The sequence below is a fragment of the Salvia hispanica genome, unplaced genomic scaffold (assembly GCF_023119035.1).
Source record: "Salvia hispanica cultivar TCC Black 2014 unplaced genomic scaffold, UniMelb_Shisp_WGS_1.0 HiC_scaffold_1162, whole genome shotgun sequence".
In the NCBI taxonomy this organism is placed as follows: Eukaryota; Viridiplantae; Streptophyta; class Magnoliopsida; order Lamiales; family Lamiaceae; genus Salvia; species Salvia hispanica.
The window spans coordinates 1-23,203 of NW_025951430.1; the positions used below are offsets into that span (position 1 = coordinate 1).

General features: G+C 37.9%; 2 protein-coding genes and 4 pseudogenes across 2 annotated transcripts; 5 read left to right on the top strand and 1 right to left on the bottom strand.

Moving 5' to 3' along the window:
- Window positions 1-2,943: 2,943 nt before the first annotated feature.
- LOC125198006 lies at window positions 2,944-6,822 on the top strand (annotated as a pseudogene).
- A 61-nt stretch (window positions 6,823-6,883) lies between these two features.
- Window positions 6,884-8,047, top strand: LOC125198004. The gene is made up of 2 exons (XM_048096477.1): window positions 6,884-7,088; window positions 7,821-8,047. Exons 1-2 carry the CDS (start codon window positions 6,884-6,886, stop codon window positions 8,045-8,047), a joined length of 432 nt encoding a protein of 143 aa, XP_047952434.1.
- Window positions 8,048-8,639: 592 nt separating this feature from the next.
- Window positions 8,640-11,746, top strand: LOC125198005 (annotated as a pseudogene).
- Window positions 11,747-12,369: 623 nt separating this feature from the next.
- LOC125198008 lies at window positions 12,370-14,017 on the top strand (annotated as a pseudogene).
- A 995-nt stretch (window positions 14,018-15,012) lies between these two features.
- Window positions 15,013-16,996, top strand: LOC125198009 (annotated as a pseudogene).
- Window positions 16,997-17,472: 476 nt separating this feature from the next.
- On the bottom strand, window positions 17,473-22,239 carry LOC125198012 (phosphoglucomutase, chloroplastic-like). Its single transcript, XM_048096480.1, is given in 23 exon segments — window positions 17,473-17,696; window positions 17,774-17,806; window positions 17,809-17,871; window positions 17,974-18,058; window positions 18,148-18,194; window positions 18,265-18,346; window positions 18,435-18,576; window positions 18,680-18,795; window positions 18,898-18,972; window positions 19,052-19,170; window positions 19,306-19,373; window positions 19,445-19,509; window positions 19,593-19,671; window positions 19,792-19,844; window positions 20,109-20,231; window positions 20,655-20,723; window positions 20,879-20,947; window positions 21,047-21,098; window positions 21,367-21,419; window positions 21,500-21,592; window positions 21,677-21,721; window positions 21,791-21,856; window positions 21,991-22,239. Coding segments are annotated over 23 exon segments (1,914 nt in total). The 3' UTR covers window positions 17,473-17,628.
- Between the last annotated feature and the right edge of the window lie 964 nt (window positions 22,240-23,203).

Consider the following 23,203-nt stretch of genomic DNA (forward strand, 5'->3'; position numbering starts at 1 on the left):
GCAGAAACATTAAAAAAATACTAGATTAAACCAAATGGGTGCAGGGACAGCATTAGTAGTATTGGGGGATGCAAGGGATAGTAGCAATTTGAGAGTATGGTCGCCGCAATGGTATATTCCGGCATCTGGTTGATGTTGATGATGACGTTGTTTATGGTGGGTGAAGTAAATAGAATTGGGGTTGAAATGGGAGATGGTAAAGGCGTGGTTGGTTCCAAGAAACTAGGCGAGATCCGAAGATGGGCATTTCCTAAAGCTCATCCATCCACCCTCCTCCTTTATAATTTTATATGTCCACTTGAGTTTGGCATAGATTTTAAAAAATGCTGCGACAATAATTGTCCACTTCAGTTTCGGCACACATTTTAAGAAATATAAAGGAAAATGAGTTGAAAAAATTAATCAAATATGAGTCTATTTTCATATATTAGGTTTATAATAAAATATGAGTATAATAAGTTAGTGAGACCGAGGAAATATATATTATGATGAAACAATATATGATTAAATACATTGGAATTTTTAAAAAAACTAAAATGTTGAAGATATCAAAAAATGCTTTAAAAGATTTGAAAAAAATAGAAAAGATTAAATATATGTGTGAGTGCAATTGTGTATGTTTTATATGCATTCCAATTCTTTTAAAAAACAAAAGATTTAATATATAAAAATACATAAGATCTATGCATGAAATGTGTTTCTATTTTTGAATGCGTATAAGACTATTTAAGAAATATAAAAGATGAAATAAGGATGTATTAAGATGACAATCCTCTTTCTTGTAACACTATACCACCATTTTAGGCTATTGGATCTGAAAATCGGTATGCTTGTCATGCGCCACGTGAAAAAACACGGAGGGTAAAATAAGAAATTTCTAATTTTACGTTCCCGGTTTCGATCTTGTTCATTGAATATTGCGAGTCTTCCCACAACAATATTGCGGTTCACGGTTTGCAATATCTATCTGATGAGCTGAAACCGTGTTTTTCACGAAACTTAATCCTAGGCGTCCATAAATGAGATCTATCGGACTATATTGGTGGTATGGTGTTATCCTATCTATGGTGGCACCATAGTACACCAGATGAAATATGTATAAAAGATTTAAACAAACAAAAAAATAATTTTCGTATCCAATTCATATTCATAATATTTGATAAGCGATAAAGAAATATGAAGATATACATAATGAATAAACGAGAAAAAGGTACTAAAGCACAAGATTTTAAGAAATATAAAAGATGAAATATGTATAAAAGATTTAAACAAACAAAAAACAATATTCGAGTATCCAATTCGAATATTTGATAAATGATAAAGAACTATGAAGATATACAAAATGAATAAACAAAAATATGCATAAAGATTTAAACAAACAAAAAACAATATTCGTATCCAATTCAGAATATTTGATAAATGATAAAGAACTATGAAGATATACAAAATGAATAAACAGAAAAGAGTACTAAAGCACAAGATTTGAAATTGCATATAAAACATAAAAAAACCGCCGTTGAATAACTTGAACACGGGCCTTTGCTGCCCACGTTGAGAATTTTACCGCCGGATCAAATATGTGTATTGCTAATGTCTATATCTAAATACATTATCATTGAATATTTTGGGGTACACTCAATCCCCTTGCTCTCCGTGGCTCCACCACTGCTTTCATATATTTCCAATACGATTAATACCTTGACATATGAAGATTTGGGAATAAATCCCAAATTTTCAACATTAAAAATAAGAGACTTAGAAGAATAAAATCGATTTTAGAACAAGAAAAATAGAACATAGAAAGAGAAAAAGAGTGATATCGAGAGAAAAGAGAAAAGAGAGTGATACAAAGACTTTTCCGTTTTCTCCATTTTCCAACACAGAGGGACTCATATTTTGCAGTTTTCCAATGCCATTAATATCTGGACAAATTTACTAGTAATATATTAGCATTCATATTTAAAACATACAGTATTATGTGGAATATGTATTTGATATTCTGAGTTATGTAACCACATGTGTTATGAGTAGTTAGATAATAAAATCATATATTTAGAACATGAAGTGTTTGAGAGTCTAATATCACAATATTATATCATGAATAATAAGACAGAGGGGAAGAGAGTGATTAAGGGATACCGAAAGATGGATGAAATATAGAGATATTAGGGGACAGCTTCTTAAATACAAAAACAAGCTTATTACATGCTCCATTTGTCCGCTCTTGAGGCGTTTCTTTGACGTGATTTAAGAAAATTGTGTTTAGTGGTTAAATAAATTAGAAGAGAGAATAAAGTAAGAAAAAAAAATAAAATAAAAGGAAAAATAAAATAAGTAAATGTTTTATTTTTAACTAAAAAAGAATGACTTCCAGTAGCAGGACTGATCAAAAAAGAAATACTCCCATGGGTATTTAGTCTCCATACTTCTTGCTAACTATATTATGACGTATACTGACATTGGGCGAGTGCTCACGTGGTTCGGTCAATATGGGCCAAGAAACATTGCCTTTGCAGGCCTCCGTGGGCCAAGGAGAAAGGGGCTCGGCAGGTAAGTTTATGAGTAATTTTTATAACCAATATCCCAATTTAGAAAATATAGAAATTATAAATAATACTCACTAGATTTATGAAAATTTATTCCATTTCACTTTTACCATTTTTATATAATGACTCTAATTCCATTAACTCATTCTATTCACATTTATTATAAAACTAATATATAAAAGTAGGGCCACAATCCTTCGACTTTTTATCACTTTCAATTACATTTCTAAAAACTCATGCGTCAAATCGGACAATTTTGGTGGACGGAGGAGTAATTCTTTTAACCCTGAGTGAGAACCACTAATTGTTGCCCAAATCCGACGGCTGACATTTAAATTGGTATGCAAATCCAATCGTTGATCAAAATTCGAAAACCTATAAATCTGTAAACCCTAACCCCTAAATCCCTCTTTCCTCTCCGCTGTTCCCTGCTTCCAACTGCCTTCAACTCTTGTTGCGGCAGCAGAGCAAAACAGCACAAAGCCTCACATTTTCCTAATCACTACATATACTCATTATCTATCAATTCATCGAGATGCCTTCCGTTGCTATCGCCGAAGCTCAATCCGCCGACAAGAAGAAGATCAAGAAGCACTCCGGAGTTGCGGAGATGGAGGTGGAGGACAACAATTCAGCTGAGAAAAAGCTCAAAAGGAGAAGAAGTCGAGCAAAAAGGCCAAATTGACTGACCTCGACGATTCTAATTCCGACAGCCCTGTCAAAATTAGTAAAAGGAAAAGAAGCGGAAGGCTTTGGAAATCGACGACAATGAGGAAGGGAGGAGTGAAAACACCTCCGAGGTGAAGAAGAAGAAGAAGAAGATGAAATTTGTGGGGGAGGACGGAAAAGAGGAGAACCCTAATGCTGTATCCAATTTCCGAATTTCGGCGCCGCTTAGGGAGGCTTTGAAGGTCAAGGGAATTGAGGCGCTGTTCCAGATTCAGGCAATGACGTTTAATACCATTCTTGATGGTTCCGATTTGGTTGGAAGGGCCCACTGGTCAGGTTGGGGTTCTCGACCTTTTCCCCCTTTAATTACTAGTACTATTTTTGTTATTATTGTGCTAATGCTTTTCCTGAATTTTACCTTAGGTAACGTAGGTTGTTAGATAATCTCTGCAGCATAATTTATCTCTCCCAATTTGGCACCAAGGCCTTTTTTATAAGATGAAGTATCGAACGACTCTTTTAGCTCTATTCACGTTTAGATGGAATTTCATGTACTCTTTCCAGTTACTATTTTGCCAAAGTTTTTAACTTTAATAGTTAATGACACAATAGTCCAAAGTTATTGCCAAAATATGCTAGTCACTGCTGTCAAAGATGTATGGTAGCTATGTTAAGTTGTTGGAATTGTAACCACATTTTTCAGATTGTTGCGCACCATGAGGCTTCTAACCATCCTTTTGGTTATAGTGCAGCCCTTTTTACTTTTCCATGTTCTGTTAGGTCAACCGCTTCATTTTACATATCTAATTTTGAGTTTGAAATCACTATCAGGGAAAACGTTGGCCTTTGTGTTGCCTATATTAGAATCATTGACAAATGGTCCTGCTAAAGAATCAAGGAAGACTGGATATGGAAAGGCACCAAGTGTTCTTGTTCTCTTGCCCACAGGGAGTTGGCCGCAGGGGACTCAACCAGCTGGTTGTATACCATGTTTTTAGTTCTTGTACAGCTGTGTTCCTGTTCTCTTTAAGACATTAGTTATATCTTTCTCAATGTTTTTTATTTTAATTTTTGTTGTATACCATGTTTTATTTGTGTTCTAGGTGGCTGCCGACTTTGAAGTTTATGGCGGAGCTCTAGGGTTGAGTTGCTGTGTCCTGTATGGGGGTCTTCTTATGGACTGCAGCTGAATCAATTGAAAAGAGGTGTTGACATTGTTGTTGGCACTCCTGGTCGCATTAAGGTGTGGTGTCTGCTGTTATCCTTTTAATTCACTATTTGTTTTATTCGCTTAGAACAAATACTTATTATTGTGTTAACAAAACTTATCTGACAGGATCACCTAGAGAGCGGAAATATTGACTTTCGATCCTTAAAGTTCCGAGTGCTTGATGAAGCTGATGAAATGCTGAGGATGGGTTTTGTTGATGATGTTGAACTCATTCTTGGTATGAACATAACACAATTTGGTGTGATCTTATCCTTATTTGTATTTGTTAGTAATGCAAATTGGCCGATTAAACTAAGTTTTCTAATATTCATTTATGAAGGCAAGGTAGAGGATTCTAGCAAAGGTTCAAACGCTTCTTTTTAGTGCTACTTTACCGTCCTGGGTCAAGCAAGTATGTATATAGTTTAACTATGCTGTCTACTCAAGCTAGAATTTGGTTGTAGACTGTCAATTTTGTTCTCTAAATAATAGTACTCTGTTTGTGATGTCAGATATCTTCCAAATTTTTAAAACCAGACAAGAAAACTGTTGACCTTGTTGGTAATGAGAAAATGAAAGCCAGCACCAATGTAAGGCATTTTGTCCTTCCCTGCACTGCATCTGCCAGAGCTCAGCTCATTCCTGATATCATTAGCTGTTATGGCAGGTTTGTGTTTTTTCTTTATCCTTTCCCTAAATTATTCTTTATTTGTTACTTTTTCCCTTTTTGCTAATGTCTTATCAAACTCAAGCTTACTCTTTTCAAATCCAGTGGAGGACGCACTATTATTTTCAGAGACAAAGGATTCTGTTTCCACACTATCTGGTGTGCTTCCGGAGCACGCGCATTGCATGGTGACATACAACAGTCTACCCGTGAGGTAAGGAACTCTTTGGTTATATTATAATTATGAGGAATGTTATGCTAAATACCTTTTGTGAGTACCACTCATGAGCATTGACTTATTTAGTCCATGTCAACATTATTTGTTTTGTTTTATACATTTATTTTGATTCTAATACCTCAAAACTTGTTACTGATGTCATTATTATATAAATTACTTAAAATTCCAATGCTCATTTTGTTCTTTTGTTCATTTCTTTGAGCTATGGAGAAAATGAACAAATTAGGTTTGATGTTATGAGTAAATCAATCTTTGGTTTTATTATATCAGTATTATTCTCTCTGTTGATGCTTTTAATGTCGCCATAGAACAATGTTTCTCTGAGGTCAATTCTTACCATGGAGTCTTAATGAATTACTAAAAGACCTTCACATATTTTGTACGGGTGTCGTTTTTATTAATGCCTCTTTTTGTTTGCAGGTAACTCTTAAAGCGTTCAGATCAGGCAAATTTTCTACGCTTGTGGCTACAGATGTAGCAGCCGAGGATTAGACATTGATGATGTCCAGTTAATTATTCAGGTCTGTTTAATCAGCATGTTTTTTTTGTTCGGCTGATGTGCTGTTCATTGCATGACACCTAAATGAGAATACTTCTTTGTATTTAGTGTGAGCCTCCTCGTGATGTAGAGGCATACATTCATCGGTCTGGCAGAACAGGAAGAGCTGGTATGTTGGTAAATTTTGATTCATACTATGGGTTGCTGAAGTGTTATTGATCATTTTAATGTCTTTTCCAGGGAAAAGTGGTGTCGCTGTGATGCTTTATGATCCTAGGAAGTCTAATTTTGCCAGAATAGAAAGAGAATCAGGTGTGAAATTGAACGTATAAGTGCTCCACAGCCATCTGATATAGCTAAATCAGCTGGTGTTGAAGCTGCTGAAAAAATCAACGAGATTTCTGATAGGTATTTCCCTTATGCCCTGGAGTTATCTAAACAGTAGTACTATAGCTCCCATGTTTGTAACTGTAAATTTTTCTCAGTGTGATTCCAATATTCAAAGCTGCTGCCGAAGAACTACTCAACTCTTCTGATTTAACCCCAACAGACCTTCTTGCTAAAGCTTTGGCCAATGCTGCCGTAAGTCTCCACTCCTTGTACTTCTATTAAACAGATTTTAGTTTGGTAAACCTGACAAGATAAATGTATCTTTGTTTTACAGGGTTATACCGAAATCAAGAGTCGATCACTTCTCACCTCATTGGAGAACCATGTTACTGTAATGCTCGAGTGTGGAAGGCCCATTTTCTCACCTTCGTACGTGATTGAAAAATATTTCATTTTTTTTTTCGCTGAGGAGGTTTTTTTCTTTTGCTGACTGTGTAATCTCTTGTCAGGTATGTTTATGGAACGCTGAGGAGGTTTGTACCTGAAGATAAGGTTGAATCTATTCAGGGTCTTTCATTGACTGCAGGCGGGAAGGGTGCTGTATTCGATGTAGCTACCGAAGATCTCGATACATTCCTTGCAGGTTAGTTTGTGTTTGAAATCTGGATACTCATTGACATGCAATCTCTTTGTAATCCTAAAATCTTACATTTTCTTACTATTGATGGGCTTGCAGGGCAGGGAATGCGCCCGGTGTGAGCTTGCAAGTGGTGACATTATTGCCAGATTTGCAAGAAGAGCCCCGTTAAGAGGAAGATTTGGTGGTGGCGGTGGTGGCCGTGGTGGTTTCTCGGGGAGGAGAGGAGGTGGCAGGTTTTCTGGTGGTGGTGGAAGAGGATCATTTTCTAGAGGTGGTGGCAATAGAAACAGTAGATGGTGAGAAGGGAACTAACAGATGCAAAGGTGCATCAAATTTTGGTGCTGACAATGATTGAGTATATCATTTTTGTTTTGTAGTAGTTTTACAAATTTGTTCTATCAAATTTTCCTTTTCTCTGTATCGTATGCAAGTTTTTCATTTTATAGGTTCTCGACTCGAAACTATTTAATCAAAATATATTTTTCACGCTACTTCCTATTTCCTTTCTTAATACTCAGAAGTCATAATCAAAATATATTTTTCACGCTACTTCCTAATTCCTTTCTTAATACTCAGAAGTCACAACATCAATCAGTGGTAATTACAATTTATATGCAAAATGTTTTACTAATGTTTCAATTAATTACAATTTATGTGCAAAATGTTTTACTAATGTTTCAATTAAGTACAAAATGTTTTAAGTTAATAAATATTATATAAAATGTTTGATTAGTGTTGTAAATTAGTACTACATAAAAATTACTAACATCGTTACTTTTTCTTATTTTTCATTCTTTCGACTCTAATATTAGCTACAAATATTAGCCGAATGTTAAATGTGAATTGATTGTTTAATTAAATGTCCATATGGCAATGCATAAGGTATTATTTAGCGAACAATTTTGGAGAAAAATAAGAAAAAACAATAGTGTTAGTGATTTTTAGATGAAATGTACTACTCTCCAGTTCGTAGTAATAGATCATTTACGCCTAGAGGCTTAGCTTGATTGGTTGGGAGCAGATATTGCTCAGGATGGGTTCGAATCCCATCTCTGCGTGTGGAGCTTCCATCTCTGGCACAAGTGTGAGGCCTGGAGATGGACTCTGTCAGATAATGGGTTGAAGCCTCTCTCAACAGGTCATGTGCTACGATTGAACCCTCACAAGCCAGTCAGGAAGGGTGTGGCGGTAGGGTGCCCGCATCACCTTTTGCTACAAGATGCATTTACCATTTCATCCGTTCCATAGTAATAGAGTCGTTTCCTTTTTAGTAAAAGTCAACACTTTTTTCAACCTACTTTACTTTCTCTTACTTTTTCTCTCTTCATTTCTCTCCCTTTTTCATTTTCCACTTTATTCTCTCTTTACTCAACTCACCTAACACAATTTTTCTTAATCGGTCTTAAAAGTTTTACTCCATTACTATGGAACGGAGGGAGTAATTCGTAACACTAATCAAACTTTTCGTCCAGTTTTCATTTGTCTGTCACATAATTTGTCTTATTTCATTTTTACCATTTTTGGTAGTGGATCATCCATTACTAACTCATTCCTACTCAGCGTTTATTATAAAAGCTAATATATAAAGATAGATCACATTCTATAACTTTTTTACCCACTTTTTATTATAATTTTTAAACCAGATCAGGTTAAAGTGATTCAAATTATTGGACGGAAGGAGTATTTGTTAATTTATAACATTTTGTATTTAATTGAAACATTTGATGAACAATTTTGTAGTTAGATTCCCCAACAATCATTATCGATTGTGTAATGTCGTTGTCTTTTATATTGAAATGCAATAAGTCAAAATTAATAGTAAGAAAAAAGAGAATAAACCCAAAGCCCAAAGGCTTAAAAAAAGCTTCCTTGCAACCGAAGCTTCGAACATCATCTCGAGCGTTCGAGATTTTCATCACTGCTTGAATCTCTTCTTGCCCTTTGCTTCTCTCCCTTCATTCTTGTTTCTATACATTACTACAATCTTACCTCAAATTCCCCAATTTCAAGCAAATTCGACATAATGGGATGGTACAGAAGATCGACAAGATTCATTTCCGATGCTTTTCGTCGCCACACCTCCGCACCCAGAATCCCCCTCCATGAATCCCCTTCCCTCTCTTCCAGCTCCGCGCCAAGAATTTCTCAACCAATTTTGAGTTTGAGGCACTCACTTGCACAGAACCAACGGAAAAGCCCTTTGATTGATGGGGCAAAGAGGTTCTACTACGTGGACCGAAACAAAGTCCACCACTTCAAACCCAGGGGATACAAACGGTGGAGTCAGAATCCGAGAATTCTGTTCTCGATGGTTTTGGTAGGTTCTGGTGTTGTAATCACTGTCTATTTTGGGAATTTGGAAACCGTGCCCTACACAAAGAGAACCCATTTCGTGCTTCTCTCGAGTTCTCTCGAGAAACAATTAGGCGAGTCCAATTTCAAGACTGTTATATCACAATACAAGGGGAAAATCGTGCCCCTCTTCACCCTGAGAGTATTAGGGTTCAAAAGATAGCTCAGGACATAGTTGAGGCTGTGCAGAAGGGGCTGAGGAAGGAGCAGGTCTGGACTGACCTTGGCTACTCGTCTGAAAGCCTAGAGCCTCCTCAGAATGCTCATAAACCGGAGGAGGCCGTGGGAGCATTCGGTGCTGATGAGGATAGGTGGATTGCTGAGGATAAGTGGCGCAAGGAGGATGAGATTCTTGATGATGGATGGGTTCAGCAAAGTAGGAAAAAGGGTCAAGAAGTTGGGGCAAAGTCTCAAACTTCACATTTGGAGGGATTCAAATGGGAGGTTATCCTTGTTAATGATCCTACTGTGAATGCTCTCTGTTTGCCTGGTGGGAAGATTGTTGTCTTCACTGGTTTGCTCAATCATTTTCGAGCGGATGCTGAAATCGCAACAATCATTGGGCATGAGGTGGGGTGGGCTTGGAATTTATGCATTCTGTGGCTTGCCTCTTTGTTTACTCGGTGTTTGTTTGTGTTATTTGCTCAAGGGGTTGGACTTTATGCGATAGGTGGCTTGGTTCTTTGTTTACTCGGGTTTATTGAAGATATTTGTTTGTGTTGTTTGCTCATCAGGTTGCTCACGTTGTTGCGAGGCATGCTGCGGAGAATATCTCAAAAACGTGTGGCTCACAATCATGCAGTTGATTCTTTACCAGTTTTTCATGCCTGATGTTGTCAACACAATGTCGAATCTCTTCCTAAGGCTTCCTTTTTCCCGGAGGTATTGTGTGTTACTTAGTCATTGCTATGATCAATTTGTGTGTGTTTGATGCTCATGTTCTTGTTTACTCTATTGATTCATTAGCTAAGTAGTCTATCTGCCAAATCGTGTTTTTATACAACATTGTTCGTCTCTGTTTTGTGAGTTTTATGTAAGAAGTATGTTCGATTCTGCAATCCGTTAGGCCTAGTAGTGAAAATTATTTCTGGCCTCACGTGTAGTGATAGCTGATAGGATTCTCTACATGTGGTGCTAAATTGCTGGTGGAGCTATTGGGTATTGGAATGGAGGAATCAGTTTGTGGTGTTGGTCTTAGAGCTTTCTTCAGCTCTTCATCAACCTATTTTTCACTGATTCTCAACTCAGTTTATTGATTAATGAATGTAGAAAATAAAATTGGAATCAAACCTCTTGCTCTGATTCTTTAGGCTGTGCTTTTCACCACCTGCGATAATTACCAATAATCGTAGTAGAAGCTCTGTATAACTAGGACCACCGTGTTCACTGTGTCGATTAGACAAATAATAATCACAGTTATAATAGTCACGGCCAAAATCACAATCCCTCACTGTTAGGTTGCTTTTGTCAATTCACTTAGCAGCATTAGATAGAAAAACAGAGCAGCTGAGCCTGATTACAGAACCTGTAGATGCTTCAACATAAACCTTGGAAGCTAGTTTAGCAAGCATTAGATCGAAAACAGAGTAGCTAAAGTGGTTGAGAACTCATAGCTGGCAAGCTTTCTTTGGTGGCGCCATTTCTTCCTATCTACAGCAAAACTCTTTTCACCGAATGATCTTTCACTATACTACTATTGTACTCTCCCCGCATGAAACGCAGAAGATGGAACTCAAATATCATTAGAACTCTAAAAATTGATTCATTTGTGCATTTGCCATTAATGGAGCTGTTTGCAGACAAGAGATAGATTCATGTAGGAACATTTTGATTCCCTTTTCGACTTAGGGTATAATGTCGGCTGCTTGAGATTTAAATTGTGCAGTGAAAAATGCATCATCGATGGTTCAGTAGTGATGTTGTAACATTAGTTTCATTCATTCTGCTAACATCTTTTACCTTTCAATTTCAAGTTTTGAGAACTAACCAATTATCTGTGTTACTGCAAGATTTATATGAAATATTGTCCGAGATTGGATCACTTTGCTCGATGCAAGAAAAATCATGTTTGATTGATAATCTGTTTTCCTTGTACCGCACATGATTGCATTTTCATTCTGCAAATCTTGTCATTGCTCAATTTTCCTTTGAAAAGTTTTATAGAATATTTGGTTATGATCTGACAGGATGGAGTTGGAAGCAGATTACATCGGAGTGCTTTTAAGTGCTTCTGCAGGGTACGATCCTCAGTAGCTCCCCAGGTGTACGACAAGTTGCAACAAGTGGGAGGTTCTTCAGCGCTCATGATTATCTTGCTACTCATCCTTCCGGGAAGAAGAGAGCTAAACTACTTTCCGAGGCCAAAGTCATGGAGGAAGCCCTTTCAATATACAGAGAGGTGCAGGCCGGCCGGGTGTCAAGGGTTTTCTCTAACTTCGATCTACGTTTAACCATAGTTTTGTGACCCCTGGCTTTGGGATTGTTTTGATTTATGTCCCGTCTTCCATAATCTGGTGATTGGGATAATTTATCACCTAGCCAGAACTTGAAATTCATACTAGTATCATGTAAATAAAGCAGCAGCCTCTTCTGTTATTTCCTATGAAGACAATATAGGGGATTTTGAATCCTTTTCTTTAATTTATCCCTCCAAAAGCTTTTAATTATGAATGAATGAATGAATAAGGTGTAATTAAAATTGCTTCTCTCTAATTGAAGTAGACAGGTTCTTTCAGAGCACCTATTTTTTCCCTTTTTGCCAAAAAGTTACTACTTTACTCTCTCTTACTTTTTTTACTCTCTTCTTCTCACCTTTTTCATTTTCCATTTTATTCTCCTTTTACTTAACTACTCACTCTCAATGTACATTTTTCTTAATCTCCATCTGGAAAGTAAATACCTCTACTATGGAACGGAGGAGTATATAAAAGTAGTTATTAGTTTTTTTTTATTCACTTTCATTAAATTTTTTAAAATTCAGTGTCAAAGCTGACGTTTAATAATAGAAGTATGACTTTGGTTAAATTTTAATTGTCTTATACTCCTTAGAAAAGCATTTGGAAAAACTAGGAATGTTGGGATTTTTTTGCAATTATCTCGTGATGAAGTATATATATTGTATTATTGAGGGTTTTCAACAGTTTGTTTTTCATAAAGAGTCGACAAACGACGTCATTCAACTCATGTCCACATATTGCAAAAAAAAACAAATCCAAACTTTATGAATTTGAGGCACAAGGCTGAGTAAATTTCAATTTTATTTTTATCACTACATTTCTCATTCTCCAAATCGCCGCAAATGATTGAAAGCCAAGTCAAGAATTACATCGCGCGCCTAATCCACTGTTGCAAGAACTTCAGACACCTCAATCAAATCCATTCACATATCATAGCATCGCCACATTTATCCACAGATGATCGATCTTTCCTCATCTCTCGCCTCTTCTTCTACCTCTGCACAGCCTCCCACTCCCTCCAATACGCCAACAAGCTTTTCAATTTCTTCGAAAAACCGAGTCTTTACATATACAACGCGATGATCAGAGCCAATGCTACGAACATAAAGGAACCCACATCGCGTGAGTGCTTAGCTTTGTATAAAGAGATGATGGCCAGCGGTGTGGTGCCTGATTGCATAACACTGCCCTTTCTGCTAAAGGAATGCTCGAAAAGATTTGACGGCCCCACGGGCCGGAGCTGTGCACGTGCACATTGTCAAGTTTGGGTATGAAGGGGATGTCTACGTGCAGAATGCTCTGATAAATACCTACTCGGAGTGTGGAGGTTTGGAGGATGCGAGGAAGGTGTTCGATGGAATGCCTAATAGAGATGTGGTTTCGTGGAATTCGATGATCGTTGGGTGTTTGAGGAATGGGGAGGTTGATTCGGCTTTGGAGTTGTTCAAGGGAATGGAGGAGAGGAAAACATCATCACTTGGAACTCGGTCATCACGGGTTTGGCTCAAGGCGGGCGGGCGAAGGAGGCTTTAGACGTTTTTCATGAAATGCAGAACTCGGAAAATGTGGTCCGCCCGGATAAAATAACTGTGGCAAGTGCACTCTCGGCGTGTGCTTCTCTTGGCGCCATTGATCACGGAAAGTGGGTGCATAGTTACTTGGAGAGAAGTGGGATTGAATGTGATATGGTGATTGGGACAGCCTTGGTAGACATGTATGGGAAATGTGGTTATGTGAACAGAGCACTGGAGGTATTCAACGGGATGCGTGGAAAGGATTTCTTAGCATGGACGGCCATGATTTCAGTTCTAGCGCTTAACGGCTATGGAGAAGAGGCTTTTGAGGTATTCGAAGAGATGGTAGCAGCTGGAGTGAGGCCAAACGCTGTGACATTCGTTGGTTTGTTGTCTGCCTGTGCTCACTCCGGCCTTGTACAGAAAGGCCGTCAGTGCTTTGATTCAATGAAGCGCTTACCACATAGAGGCAAGTTGAGCACTACGCTTGCATGATTGACATACTTGGTCGAGCCGGGCTTTTCACTGAGGCACAAGATGTTATAAACAGCATGCCAATGAGGCCAGATGCTTTTGTTTGGGGTGCTCTACTTGGAGCTTGTCAACTCCATGGAAACGTTCGCCTAGGCAAAAAAGTAGCAATGCTCTTGATTGAGTTGGAGCCTCAGAACCATGCTTACTACATCATTTTGTGTGATTTATACTGTGAGGCCGGTAGATTTGATGATCAGAAAAGGATTAGATCAATGATGAAAGGACTGAATGTGAGGAAGACTGTTCCTGGCTCCAGCATGGTTGAAGTTGATGGTGTTGTGTGTGAGTTCTCAATTAAAGGATCACCTGAGATGCCAATCTCGAACTTGCAAAGCGTGGTGGTTCTCTTAAGCAGGAGATGAGTAGAGAAGGTGATGTATGGTTGTCTCAAGATCCTAGTTTTCCATCCGAGGACATTCTTCATCGTTAACATAGTAAGAGCATGGGATTAAAATTCAGATACATCTTAATTTGGCTTTATCTTTGGTTTCATCTATTTCAAATTCCTGATTATTGGATGAAGCAAATGCATGACTTGTTGAAGAAAAAGTTTGTCGAGAAGTTCATTCTGAGGAAGATCCACATACTATCTTAGCTCCAGCTCAGTCTATTGTGATTGAATGATTCTCGGCTGGATAGATGACATGGAGTGTGCTGCATAATGCTTTGGAGCTGTTTGTCCGATTCATGGCCGTTATACCACTTACCCACTTCATGTATCAGATTGTTTACGGCATAGCTAGACGTGTTCCAGACTCTGTATATATCTCTCTGTTAATTCAATCAAATTATCTCTATCAAGCTTTCTTGTAATGCCTTATTTCCATCCTTTAATTTCTGCTCCTTTTCTCACATCTATGCATTCAATAAGCTGTCTTCTGTCTATAATCTATATTACTTGATCGGTTGATCCTGATTATAAATTTACAGCCCTCCTTGTAAAATGCTCCCGTAAATCTGCCATATGCAAAAAACAATTGAAGCTAAGACAAAATAAGTTTATTAAAATTATACATTGGTGACTTTGACATAATATAATTAGCTACTAGTATCATGCATACCTTAACTTTACGCCCCTAAAAATGAGACTTTCGAAACGACATAAGTATTAATGCAAATTAGTAAAGTACAAGAGAGGAAGAGAAGTTGGAAAGAGTACATACAATATTGTGTTTGAGAAGCTTTGATTTATGTTGGCTTTTGGAATCTGGATATTCCAAGACTTGGCTTTTTCCTTATACACACACAAATGCTAATATAAAGGTATTTGGGAAGGCATTATATGTTGTATATAGGCTCCATCAAGATTCTCGAAATCTATCGTCTAATCATACGAGTTTTAGGAAATTGCGTTGAGATGGGCATCCCTGTCTTCGTTCTCGCTTTGCTCTTTCTCCTGTTTGGTTCTCTTGCCACAAGATCCTACCTACTGAATCTTCTGGTTTTTCCACTCTACGTTGTGGCAGGTTTTATCGCGTTCTCACTCGTCACTTATGTCAGAGAACTGATAGCGTCCTCTCATCGACCACCTGTGGCTGGATCAATGATAAATCAACTCATACACTTCCGCACACTTTTGATTACCAGATCAAACTTGCCTTAAAGTACCAAACATACCGTCTGATCACCAACTCGCACAGTCACGTATACACTGCTGATCCGTCAAATGTTGAATACATCCTGAGAACCAACTTTCCTAACTATGGCAAGGTGTAGTAAATTTAAATCAGAGTTCTAATTGAATTTGAGTTTCAACAACCTTGTGTGTTTTGTGCAGGGAGACTACAATCGCAGTGTAATGAAAGATCTTTTCGGTGAAGGGATTTTTTCAGTAGACGGGAAGAAATGGCGCCACCAAAGAAAGCTTGCTAGCTATGAGTTCTCAGCCAAAATCCTCAGAGACTTCAGCTGCTCGGTTTTTCAATCTAATGCTGCTAAACTAGCTTCCAAGGTTTATGTTGAAGCACTGGCTAGTAAAGAGATGGATTTACAGGTTTCATAATTCACCCATCATTTCTCTAACATAAATGTCAATTTATGAGCTAATTACCTCATATAGTAATAAAGCTGAGATCTTATTTACAGGATATGCTAATGAAATCAGCTATGGATACAATGTTTAAGGTGGGATTTGGGGTTGACCTCAACACCCTATCTGAATCAGATGAAATCAGTAATAAATTAATCAAAGCCTTTGATGAATCCAATGCCATTGTATATTGGAGATACGTTGATGTATTCTGGAAAGTGAAAAGGTTTCTTAACATTGGTCTGGAAAGAAATCTCAAGGAGAACATCAAAGTCATTGACATTTTTGTTTACAAGTTGATCTGCCACAAGAGGGAGCAGGCGAGGAACGAACAGGTCAGTCCGTACTGAATAAAACCGAATCTCGTGGTTTCTTGATCAAATTTATGCCATTTGCATGGTGCTAAAGAGGACATTCTGTCGAGGTTTCTAATTGAAAGTGAAAAGGATGCAAAAAACATGACCGATGAGTATTTAGAGACATAATTCTCAGTTTTATCTTCGGGGAAGGACACGACTGCAAACACTCTTGCTTGGTTCTTCTACATGTTATGCAAGCATCCTCCGATTCAAGAAAAGGTGGTACAAGATGTGAAGTTAGCTACAGAGGTGGGAGATGACTCATCCACTGATGAATTCGTACTCGGGTTGACCGAGGCAGCTCTCGATAGGATGCAGTATCTACACGCAGCTCTTACAGAGACTCTCAGGCTATATCCTGCAGTCCCTGTGGTAAAACTCTTCTATCTGCTCTATAGCTGTAAAAATTGCAGAAGTAAAACTCTCTGTAACGGTATGGAACTAGGCTAAAAACGGCATTCTTAATGGAGTTTGCAGGATGGTAAGTGTGCAGACGAAGACGATATTCTCCCGGATGGCCACAGAATAAAGAAAGGTGACGGTATAAGCTACATGCCGTATGCAATGGGGAGAATGCCATACATATGGGGAGAAGATGCTGGGGAATTTCGGCCCGAGAGATGGCTCAAAGACTGCACTTTTCAGGGTGAAAGCCCTTTCAAATTCACTGCCTTTCAGGTTATTAGCTCTGTTTCCATAACCCCATTTGATTTTATTTTGTCTTCTTTTCATATGTAATCAATCTGATGAATTAATTTTATCAGGGTGGGCCTAGGATATGCCTGGGGAAGGAATTTGCATATAGGCAAATGAAGATTATTGCAGCAACTCTTGTGATGTTCATGAGATTCAAGCTTGTGGAGGAGAGTACGAATGCAACTTACAGAACTATGTTCACTCTTCATATGGACAAAGGTCTCCCTCTCTACGCATTTCCTCGCTTTGATCCTTAATTGATGTTGTTTCCTTCCTCAAATTCTCATTTTAACCACTCATCACTTGTAATCAGACTACAGTCTATACTAAAACAATAGTATAAGTTTTATTCCCTCCGTCCACAACCAATAGTCTTGTATACTCCATCAACAATGCATTCATCTAATTGTAGCCTATGGTATGCTCCCTCTATCCTATATTAGATGGAGTTTATTTTGGGTGTTGCTGGTAAAGGATAGTGGTTGTAGATCATCCATAGTATAAAAGTTACTAGTTTCTAAAAAAGAAATGAGCACATTTTTATGGGACATGCGAATATGATAATTGCCCACAGTCTTAGTAGAGGCCTCAATGAATACTACTAATCTTGTAGTCCAGCTTCTCAATCACACCACATGGCCTCAACTATGCTAAACGAAAGAGATGACATTTACTTTGAGCGAGTATATACAGAACATGGCAAGGGTAAATCATGCATTCTGTTACTCCCAGATAAAATAAATTATGATTTGAATATCTATGCTAAGAGAAATATGGTTTTACATCAACATGTCTACACAAGGATGCTTATTATTTATAGTAGAACAAAAAAAACAAACTAAACAAACGAATGTATAAATCAAGCATTCAGGAGGATGAATGCTCAACCTCAAGTGATGACTGTTGGCTCCTCCCTTCCGGTGAACTCCTTCAGCTTTGAAGTAGATAAAGCCAGATCTAGCACGTATAATCACACATACAATTAGAAACTCTGAAAAAAAACAAAAAGATGTAACAAATAACAAGAATCGAACCTATCAATGGCTTCAATGCTATTTGTGCATCACGTCGTGTTTAGATGCATCTGGCTCAAATTGTTCGATATATATACGAACAGTTGCACCAGCAGACCGGTACCCTATGCTCCATAACATTAGTATGGAAGCTGAAAATTGAAGTTGACATGTAGAAAACTGTAACAGAGGGGCTTTGTTCAGGACACGATCAAAGGAGGCACTTACCGATAGCCTAAATATAATCCTGGATCCATCAGTGAACACAAAACGGACACCTTGCTTGGTAACTACGCTGGCATCTACCTGTGCAAGTACGACAAGGTCATGTTACCAATATATTTCTTTGTCGCAAAATTAAGGTTAGAGTCAATTTTGGGGAAGGCTCAACTTACAGGATCAGTGTAGGTGAAGTCATCTGCAAACTGCAGTTTGTAGTCTCCTGCAATAAACATAGCTCTTTTAGCTAAATAACAAACTCCTTAATCAACTAGGTACTGATCGAGATTTACCATATGCATCACCGGTTTTGCCTTTGGAAATTAAGTCTCTAAGATAATCTATCATTTTATTAGCCCCTTCAGACTCACATTCCTATTGCACAAGGAACGAGGTATTTGAGTTGCAGCAAATTGCATCCATTAGAAGGAGTAATAACAAAATAGCAGAGTATAAGGCTTGCCTCGTAGTCATATCGAGAGAAGAAGTTCCTCCCATAAGTAGCCCAATGCTCAGAAACAACATCCGACACAGAAACCAACTTCTCCCCTGGTTTCTTGTCCTTATTTCTAAAAGCAATTATTGACAACCAAGCTAAAACAGCCCTGTCAATAAGCAATATTCGGTTTATCAACTTAATCATCTCTGAAAATTAGATAAGGTGATCAACCATGAGATTTCCTTATGAGTGAATTGATATACACGTACCAGATACCATCTTTCTCTCGGATGTGGTCGGAACCAGTTCCAAAACTTTCTTCTCCACAGATTGACAATTTCCCTGCATCCATTAGGTTTCCGAAAAACTTCCAACCAGTGGGAACCTAAAGTGAAGTTTGTTTATAAGATAAGACTGACTGCAGAAAGTACATCCGTACCCGATAAATTGGCTAAAACTCGTTACAAGGAGTTGTAGAGTACCAAACCTCATAGAATGGAAGTTTTAACTTCTCTGCTACACGATCCAGAGCACCACTGGTCGGCATGGATCGAGCCAAACCCTGTGAAAATACATAAGCTGAGGATGTATAAACTCTTTGAAGAGAAATATTGGGAGGAGAATCTTCATGCTTTTCAAACCTTTGGGCCAGTTTTGAAGTATGGAATGGCCTTTTCTGCGTTGGCAGCAATAATAGCAACAGAATCGGAAGGAGTCACGAAAAATCTGCTTCCAAGAATCATGTTTCTGTCACCATCTCCTGGAAAACAAAGTATGATATTGATAAGGGTAGGCTCAGTTATTTCTGTTGCTTTTCCTTTATATTATGCGTTTTAGCGAATCAATTTTATAGAAATAGAAGCCATGCTGCTCTTAAAATTCACTAAACACGTACCATCACTTGCAGCGCCAAAATCGGGACCATGTTCCGCATACATTATGTCAACCAATTCCTTGGCATATCTATTCCAGATCAACAAATTAAAACCAGCATTTTGGAATCATGCGAGCTTTTCTGAATGCATACTTCTTACGTGAGATTAGGATCTGGATGGCCATGTCCAAAATCTTCTAGAGGCACCCCGTTTAAAATGGAATCCTGTACAAAAAGAGGTAATTTGATATGGAACCAACTAGCATTGTTCGTTAATTTTGACCATGACAAAAATGAAGCTAACATACAATGCTAGCTCCCAGTTTGTCCACAAAAATTGGTTTGGCATAAGCACCCGTGACGGCATGCATAGCATCAAATGTGAACCTGAAAAGAGTAGAACGAGAAGATTTGAAACAAGTTTAAAACAACGCATCAAGAAAAGATACAAAATAGTAAAGGAAGCAGCAGCAAAACATCAGAATCGTGAGGCAAGGTACTCAATACCTGAAATCTGACCGTGATATAAGGCTCCTGATAAGTGAAAAATCAAATACTTGCTGCAAAATAAGTTGAAACATGAACTCCCATCAAAGAGAAGTAAATATAATGGTTTCATAAATATTCTCCCAGAGTTGAAAATGAAGTTCCATTCTGTATGCTAGATCATGAACTAGAAACAGTATCCACTACCAAAAATAATCCGAATTGTATAAAAACTTTCAATTATTATATCAAATAGATGTAATAAAGAACAAATGTCAATGGCTCGATGCAATAAAGATACAGTTGTTCAAGGAGAACTTGAAATTCAGACTGCTCACCTCCAAAAGCTCCAAATAGTCAGCTACTGGATCGACTACCTCTACACTAAAAGGTCCACAGTTTGTTACACCAAGCTGTGAGAGATTAATGTCGGGAATGTCGGCTACTTTTATTTCAGAGATCTGCAGAACACTAAGGCAAGTCAAATAGAAGTGGCAAACTTATCAATTGTTTGACTGAATCCAAGAATGCTTGCTAAAGATTACATTGAACCAAATCGTTCAGCAACATTTATCAAATATATGTATGTAACTAAAAGCCTCCTTTAACAGAATGTTTTTCAGTAGTAGCCTGAAAGTCATCGAGGATTTGATCATTGGGGTGAAAGAAGGAAAATAAGCTTGCTAGTCATGCACAGTTTGAATATCAGTTTCATCAATAAAGGACGATTCTTTGTGAATTTTGAGAGCTTGACCTAGAATTCTGTTTCTTAAACTTGTAGTCTTGAACTAGAATATTCCTCTTTATAAAGAATGGTCCTCCCAATAAAAAGCCTCACAGTGAAACAGCTCTACATAAGAAAAGCTAAAGCACCAGAGACATACAGAAAGAGTGTTTCCGTAGATCTTATCAGTAATCGATTCAGGTGCAGGTTGGCCACTGCTGTAATTGAACTGCAGAAGTAGGAACCAAGAGAATATTACGAATTAGTAGAACATGATGATGCAGGGTTCAAGAGAGACACATGAGCAAAAGCCACTGGCTACAGAAAAGATATAGGCAAAAGTACAAACAAGGCTCGTGCCGAATTACTAAGATCAAAATATACCTTGATACCCCAATCATATTCAGGACCACCAGGGTTGTGGCTTGCACTCATTATAAATCCACCATTGGCCTTTATAAACAAAGGAAGTGGAACTAATACAAGTTGTGCAAGTTACAGCATATAAAGGGAAAAGCACACACTACGCAGACAGAGATGAGTGATTCTTGCCTCTCTCTTCCTTATTACAGCAGATACAGCTGGTGTGGATAGTATACCATCCCTGCAGTTACAAAATTCAACCCCTATTCATTGCCACCAACAGTAGTTCTTGTCATAAACACATAATCTTAATGATACAGAAGAGGAAGCTAATCAAAAGAGTTCCAATAGAGCCATAGTCTAAATGATAAAAAATTAAACATATTTTTTACTACATAAGCAAACAGCTGCATTTGAGATAGTGAAAAATACCTTAAAAAGGTTATTACATGGTCTTTTAGAAAACATAAATATTGGAAATTCACAAGATAGCAAAAAGGAAAACTAGCCTGCCAACCAAGATTTTTCCAACACCATTGCCAGCAGCAATTTTGATGATTATCTGTGTTTCAAATGTTGCTCTGTCAGCATTTGGAACAAGATAGATCCATTGAAATGTCAATCAATCTTAAATTTGAAGACCTGTGCGGCCTCCTTGTTAAAGTATCTACCATCACCACCCAAAACCAAGACTCCATTTTTGTAATCCTCTGGTGGCAATGAATCAAATAGTGCCTTCAATCACACACAAATCCCTCATTAGAAGCAAACACATAGCATAAGCAAAGTATCACTACTTCAGTATTCAAACTGCCAGACCTGAATCCAGTTGGCAAGATAATTTTCTCGCATAAACTCTTTCACCTAACAGCAGCAAAAAATCAAATCCAATTATCACCGAACATGATTGGCAATGTAGCACAAAGATCACACCTTTTTCCGAAGACCACTTGTGCCAGTCTTCTGCCCCTCAATTGGCTGCGTTGGCACACTCTTAATCTGAAATCAATCAACCAATCAATCAAATCAAGGTAATATCTCAGCACCCACTTCGATACTCTCCTCTTCTCCTCTCTCTCTCTCTCTCTCTCTCTCTCTCCCCTCCCTAAACCCTTTTGCAATAAAAATGGAACCTTGAGTTCTTGGGAGTTAGCAACAGTGGCTGAAGGAGAAGTTGATGAAGAGGAAGCCCTGACCGAGGCAGACAAAAGTGGTGATGGTGAAGCATTCCTGAAAGAAATGTTAGAGAAAAGTGGAGTGGGATTGAAGAAAGAAAGAGATTTGGCCAAATGATCTAGAGCTGAATCGTTTCCATTAGAATTCCTCAATTTTCTTGATAGCAAAGAAGATGTGGGCCTTGAAGCTATGGAGTTCAAAGCCATATCCCACGGCGATGAAAGAAACAAGCTTAAAAATCTCTTCTTTCTATTGAGCAATTTGCTCACTTTTTCTGTCTTTTTCTTTGTGTCTGTGAGACGTGAGTGAAGTTGAGGCTTTTAAATTATGGACTGAATGTGGTTCGCAAATCTAGAGAGGTATTGTGGGCGTGCCACGTGTACGTTAGACTGCTAAGTGTGTTCTTCATTTCTATCAACTTGATTATAAATATCTCTTGTTTTAAATTTGGTTTTTCATAATTTGATTCATATAATCTCATTTACTACTACTATTTAAAGCGAATATTCGTTTGAGAATGGTGTTTTTGAACATTGTATTGCTATTTGTCCTATATTGACGGTTGTGGCCATGAAATATAAAATTTCATAGAAACACACTCAAAGATAAAATTTTTAGTTAGTGGTAAATGGTAATCGAATGAATCTCTGTGGCTTATGATTAGTCAAAAGATTACCTTTTAACATTTCAAGGAGTACTATTTTTTTCCTAATCAATTTTAGAATTGAGAATTTACTCTATACATGAGCTCAATTGAATTTTCCTCTTTTTATATACTCACATTAAAAATTTAATGAAGGGAGAAGTACATTGATGTGAATCCGGTATTCACAATCATGTGACGCAACGACATCGGCGCTCGTTGACTGGTCCGAAAAGTAGGTGGAGATATGACAAGGAGCCGCCGATTCGAAGGTCTGACTCAAACCAGAATTTGCCTATCAAAATGATGTCCAAATGCTGTTCTAAGACCACCATTATCTTCATCGTCAAAAGAGCTTCAGCGTGAGTACCTTACACGCCTCAATCTGAGCTCGGATGAGGAAGTTATGGCGTTTGACGAAAGTCGCGAGAGCTCAAAAATGCCCTACACAGAAAACGCCGGCAGACCCAAAACGCCGGCCGGCGTTTTGCCCGAAAATGCCATTTTTTAAAGATTTTAAAGACTAT

Bases quoted from the DNA above. Each gene is read 5' to 3' on its own strand.
- LOC125198004 (XM_048096477.1), top strand. From the start codon at position 6,884: ATGGGCTTGCAGGGCAGGGAATGCGCCCGGTGTGAGCTTGCAAGTGGT. The intron at 7,089-7,820 runs GTAGATGGTGAG...GGTTGGGAGCAG, and splicing joins AGGTGGTGGCAATAGAAACA to ATATTGCTCAGGATGGGTTC.